The sequence below is a fragment of the Cyprinodon variegatus genome, unplaced genomic scaffold (assembly GCF_000732505.1).
Source record: "Cyprinodon variegatus isolate N-32 unplaced genomic scaffold, C_variegatus-1.0 Scaffold50, whole genome shotgun sequence".
Taxonomy (NCBI): domain Eukaryota; kingdom Metazoa; phylum Chordata; class Actinopteri; order Cyprinodontiformes; family Cyprinodontidae; genus Cyprinodon; species Cyprinodon variegatus.
In genome coordinates, this window is record NW_015150503.1 from 1272352 (window position 1) to 1278033 (window position 5682).

Consider the following 5682-nt stretch of genomic DNA (forward strand, 5'->3'; position numbering starts at 1 on the left):
GGGATGTACTTGGAAAATTGTACCATAAAACCACATAGCGTTAATCTCACGTTAAAAAAATTATCGCCATTAAAATGGCCTCGCGTTAACGCGATAATAATGCCATAATTTTGACAGCACTAGTATTTATGCTTCTTTTTTCTTTTTTTGCCAGAGTTTCTCTGCCGGACTCATGGTCAAAGTTTACAGACGACAACATCCTTCGCTCCCAGAGCGAGAGGGCGGCCTCTAACAAACTCAGGGATGAAATAGAAATCTTGCTAAGCACAACGTCCAATGAAATGTGGAACCAGTTCAACAGTGTCAATGTTGCCTTCACCAACCGCATCTCTGAAACAGCTGATACCAAGAACAACCTGCAGGCACACCTAGCTAAGGTCCTCTTCTACTCGCCTCTATTTCAATATGTCATAAAGCTCTTCATGGAAGAGAGATAAGTGAATAGGGATTTGTTTTCAAAGTTATGATTTTATTCTCATGCGAAGATTATCAGTTTATCAGTTATACAACTACATGTGTAAAGTCAGGAATAAAGATTAAATAAAATCTTCTCTCTTTAAATGTAATTATTATAAAGGAGCTGTTATGCCTTAACAATTATTGTTGATTTTCACAGAGAAACTTTAATTTCACGCATTGTATTACCTGCAAAACAGCATTAAAAAATGCAACGTAAGGCCTGTAGGAAACGTCTGTCCTCTGCCAGAATATAGGAATGCCAAAACATTGCTCTGTTGGTGGTGGGATATTTAACACCGAATCTTGCTGGCCTCTGAGTAACAAGACCATTTTCTGATAACAGCAGTTATAGAGAAGCCTATTTATTTGATGTATTTTAACCCTGAAAGGTAGCAGTGATATCATACATTTTGTTCATGATGAACAGTTTTTTTTTGGTTCACCTGAAAGAAGGAATTAATGTAATTAAAAGAATTTGAACAAAGCAGGACTCTGAGCAAAACAAAGGTGGAAACATTTTACTTTTTGCCTCTTTGCATATTCTCTAAATCCACACAGATGTTTCTATGTCTGATATCCTGTTTTAGATGTAACCTCTCATATGTTTGCGCTTTAACCAGACTTTGCAGGAGATCTTTCAGACCGAGCTGCTGATTGAGTCTCTAAAGAAAGCTCTAAGAGACAAAGAGAGCCCATTAAAAGTAGCTCAAACCCGGCTGGAGGAGAGAACACGGAGGCCCAACATAGAGCTTTGCAGAGATAATCCACATCACAGGTGAAGGTTTAGCTGATTTTATCATCAAACTGTCCAGCAGATACATAAGTCTACAAAAAGTAAGGTATTCAGTCTTTGACATAATAGTTTAAACCTGCTTTCTTATCTTTGAACTATTGGTGATAAAGGTATATTTAAATGTACATTCATAGGAGGAATGCCTGTTAGGTTAAACGTACCTTTTTTATTTATTTGTTTTTATTTTAGGCATATCTATTTTGACTTAAATCTAATTTTATTTTGATATACAGTGTTCTTAAACACTGTATATCTACAGTTGTGCTTGATGGTTACATGTCCTCCCAGTAAAGAAAATGATAAATTGAGACTAGAAATGTAAATAACACAAAACTGAATATTAACTGGTAAAAAAAAAAATGTATTTTGAATTTTTTATTATTTAAATAAAAAATAAAGAACAGAATGTCCTTAACAAATTAAAGTGCCTCGCTCATGAACAGCGATCAATATACCTGTCAACAGGTGCAGACTGAAGATTCCCTCAACATTATAGAAAACACCTGATTTCAGTGATTATTGCCTCAAAGTGTTGCATAACCAATGTTTTGTTGTTTAGTTGTTCTATTTATTAATATATGTATAGATCGATATATATACGTATATCAGTATATATATATGTATATATATTTCAATATATCAATATATATATATCAATATCTCTTTTTTCTCTTTTTCGGATATATATCCGATTATTACTCGATGATTCGATATTCAAAGGTTCCTTAAAGAAGACGTTTTGCAAAACTAAGGTGAAACTAAACATTTTCAACTTGAGGAGTTCTGGATAGAGCAGACTGACAGACAAAAAGGATTTTAATCTTAAATGCAAAATCTTTACATTTTTGTTTTATTTGGTATAATTGCTGCTCATGCTCTGTCAGCATGTTTTAGAGTCTCTATTATCTATATATATAGATAAAATCTATCTCATGATTTCCATTTTGTTATCATTTTTGGTGGGTATGTAAACATTCAAGCACAACTGTATATATATATATATATATATACAGTTTTTACCATCTTTTACCATCCTAAGACAGTTTCAAAACTGCAGTTTAATCCAGTATCAAAGTAGACAAACCGAATAACATTATAGTGTCCTTTAGACCCTGAACCAAAACATCTCATCTGTTTACATCTGCTAGCATTCTTTTTGAGTTTATGTGCTGAATTAGGGTTTAGTTTTTTACAAAATAAATAAACATTCAACTACCTGTCTTTATCTTTGCTTCTTCAGGCTTGTGGTTGAGGTAAGAGAGATTGAGGATACTATTCAGAAACTTCAGGAAAGACTGATGGAGGCAGAGAACACCCTGCAGACTCTTGCAAAGACAAAAGTGACCCTGGAGCACGATCTGTCCATCAAGGCCAACTCTCTGTTCCTGGATCAGGAGAAGTGCATGAGCATGCGGAAGACCTTTCCTAGCCTTCCTCGCCTGGTGGGGTACACTTAAATCAGACGTTTAAAAATCTGAATTTCAGAGGAACAGGATGCACATAAATAATCACAATATTTCATGTCAACACCAGATGATCAATTTTATAAATTGATTTATTTGACCAACAGGTTACTTATCGCTTCAAACATAAATTGATACTGTTTTAAACACATCTGGGTGTCTTTAAAATAGTTTACACTTAAGAGATAAATGATGTTAAAGATCCACCAGTAAAGTCTGTTTAGTTTTCTTGATGCATTTTTAGCGTTTTGGGTTTGACCTGTGCTTCTTTTTGTTTTTACACAGTTTTCTTCTGTTTTGGCTTCATCTTTGTTTGAGAGATAATGATCTTGTGGAATTTGGATGAATGCTTTTGTAAACATGAGATTATGTTTAAATGATTGTAAAACCTGAGAAAGATCAGCCTATTTATGCAATTACATCCTTATTATATAAAAATATGAAATGGTGTTTTTTTTTCTCTTTGCTGTTACTGTATCTGAAATTCAAGTCTGACAGAATGGGCAGCCACACGGAACCTATTGAGGGGAAAAAAAATAAATGGAAGATGTATAAGGAGACGAATATCCTTTTGTTAGGATGGAAAATGTTTAAAAATTTTTGATACAAACATCATATGGTGCAAAAACATGCATGTCAAATTCCCTTGACTGTACCATCCTGGCATAAAATACGATGATGACAGCATCGTAATGTGGAAGTGCTTTTTTTTTATCAGCAGAGATAGGAAAACTAGCTACAATTAATAGGTGGATCCATGGAGTTTAGTACAGGATGGTGTTGAAAAAACAACCATATAGGGCAACGAAAGATATCAGAGTGGGCTGCGGGTTGCCCTCCAGTAGGAGAAACACCCTGAACATGCCGCCATTATATGATATCGAACCACCCTACAGTAGTAATATTCAACATATTCTCATTATCAGTTTGTATGAAATCCTACGAAAAGTTATGCACAGTATTTTGTACGTTTTTTATGTTTTTCCTCGAAAAAAACATAGTGCGCATGCGCAGCCACACAGACGAAAAAAGCAGATCCGCGGATGGACATAAAACGGGGACGGACTGTCATAATGGGTTTCTGGATGCTAGCCCATATGCAGAACACAACTCTGAGGCAGGGAAAAAGTTCAAAGGTTTAATAAAGAAGAGGTGCAAAAACAGGTCGGGGGGGGTAATCAGGTCCAGGGCTGATCACGGCTGGGTTACTGTCCTGGGGTTTGAACAGAGCAGCAGAGGGGAGGAAAACCAGGAGGGTTCAGAGGCTGACGGCAGGCCGAGGGCTTGGTGGAGGCTGAGCTTGGTTAGAGCTTGTAGATCTCCAGGTTTGAGTTTCCCTTCCAGATTCTTCTGAGATCAGACAGACAGAATTCCACCAGAGAAACTCTTCAGGGGGTTTCCGGCAGGTTTAACCTGGGAAGCAGAGAAGACAAAACGGATCAGGTTCTGGTTCAGGTGTCGTAGTCAGGAGACTAGACAGACAGGTTGGCTTAGGGTTTGCTGTACCGTAACTGACTAACACTCTGGCACCGGAGTGAGGTTCTCAGCCCGCTTAAGTACTGATCTCCTGATGAGCAGATGAGGAACAGCTGGTGAAGTCAGCTCCAGCTTCAGGAGATCCAATACGCCCTCTGGTGGAGAAAGGTGGACAGAACCCCAGATCCCAACAGTAACACAAACCCCTAGGAAGGGATCCTCAGCTCCCTCTGGCGGGCAAGCCTCAGGATCCCAACACGGACAGTGCAATATTTACTTCATGATGTCTCTCACTAGGTTGCTTGCTGTTTTGTATGTTAGGGTTAATTGTATGTTAAATTTTATGTTATTGAATGGGTGCGTAAGATGCGCATGCGCACGGATATCTTGTCTCGAGGCAAGACGTAAAAAGACACCAAAATACGACGAAAAAAACGTCAAAAACGTACGAAATACTGTGCATAACTTTTCGTACGATGTCATACGAACTGATAATGAGAACACACTGTAATATTCTATATATCTTCATTGTGTTGCTTTCTTTAATGTATATGTGGCTAATGATTATGTTAATTAAATAAAAAAAAAACTCATTTAATATGTTTAAGTGTCTAACTTGTCGAATTTAACTAATCTAATCTAATAGAAGTTGGGTTTTTTAGAAAACAATGGGCACAGGTTACAATCTCTGATTGCAAAAAAGGGAAGTGTGAGATTTTATTATTTAAAGTGTGAGACTTGAGAAAAAAAAGTGACTCATTTTTTTGCAATACCTACTACAGAGTTATCTAGTTACTCACTTGAAGGACTAACTAAGCAAACAGCTTGTTAAACACACACCCAAGCTATATAAAGTCTCATTCTTCTCTTTGGTCCTGTTGTCAGTTGGTTTCTGCTATCCTGATTCAGCCACAGTTTAGCCTGATTACATTTCCTTGGTTAGCTACCTATCATTTGCTGTTTCACTCAGCTCACACCCTTTAAATCTTAAGCAAACTCAGGGTCCACGCACAGGGTAAACAGTACTATCAGGACATGACCCAACCCTTCAAACACGAGCTTCCTGTTTAACCTTTGGCTTTACTGCTGAATATAGATTCTGATTTAACCAGTCTGACTTAAAATTAAGACAAAAATATGTTAACTTTCCATTTCGAGATTCAAGTAGATATCAAGCAATTGGATAGAACAGGTTGTTTAGCTCAATATGAAAGTGAAACCTTAATAAACACTCAAATTTAATGTGTTTCTTTTAAGAAATCTTAAAACTGTACCTGCAGGGTTCCTACAGCATAAGGCAAGTTAAATACAAGACTTTTTAATGCCACTTGAAATAAAAATTTAAGACCAAATTCACAAGAAACATAAGAAAAACCCGCTTGCGACAACTTAACCAAAAGGTTTATTTTAACATAAACCACTGCACTAATTTTTCAAATTTTGATGGAAATACATGAAGAAAGCTAAAAACACACAAATGACAGATATATT

The 5682-nt window shown here is 36.5% G+C and overlaps 1 protein-coding gene across 1 annotated transcript in view; it reads left to right on the forward strand.

The window, feature by feature from the left end:
• The window catches only part of tekt3 (tektin 3), a 10141-nt gene extending 6638 nt beyond the window's left edge, over nt 1–3503 (forward strand). Inside the window, exons 6-8 of the mRNA XM_015370945.1 lie at nt 155–377; nt 1080–1234; nt 2493–3503. Coding sequence (XP_015226431.1) covers nt 155–377; nt 1080–1234; nt 2493–2709 — 595 coding nt within the window. The 3' untranslated portion in view covers nt 2710–3503. The remainder of the gene's footprint in view (nt 1–154; nt 378–1079; nt 1235–2492) is intronic.
• Nucleotides 3504–5682: the final 2179 nt, after the last annotated feature.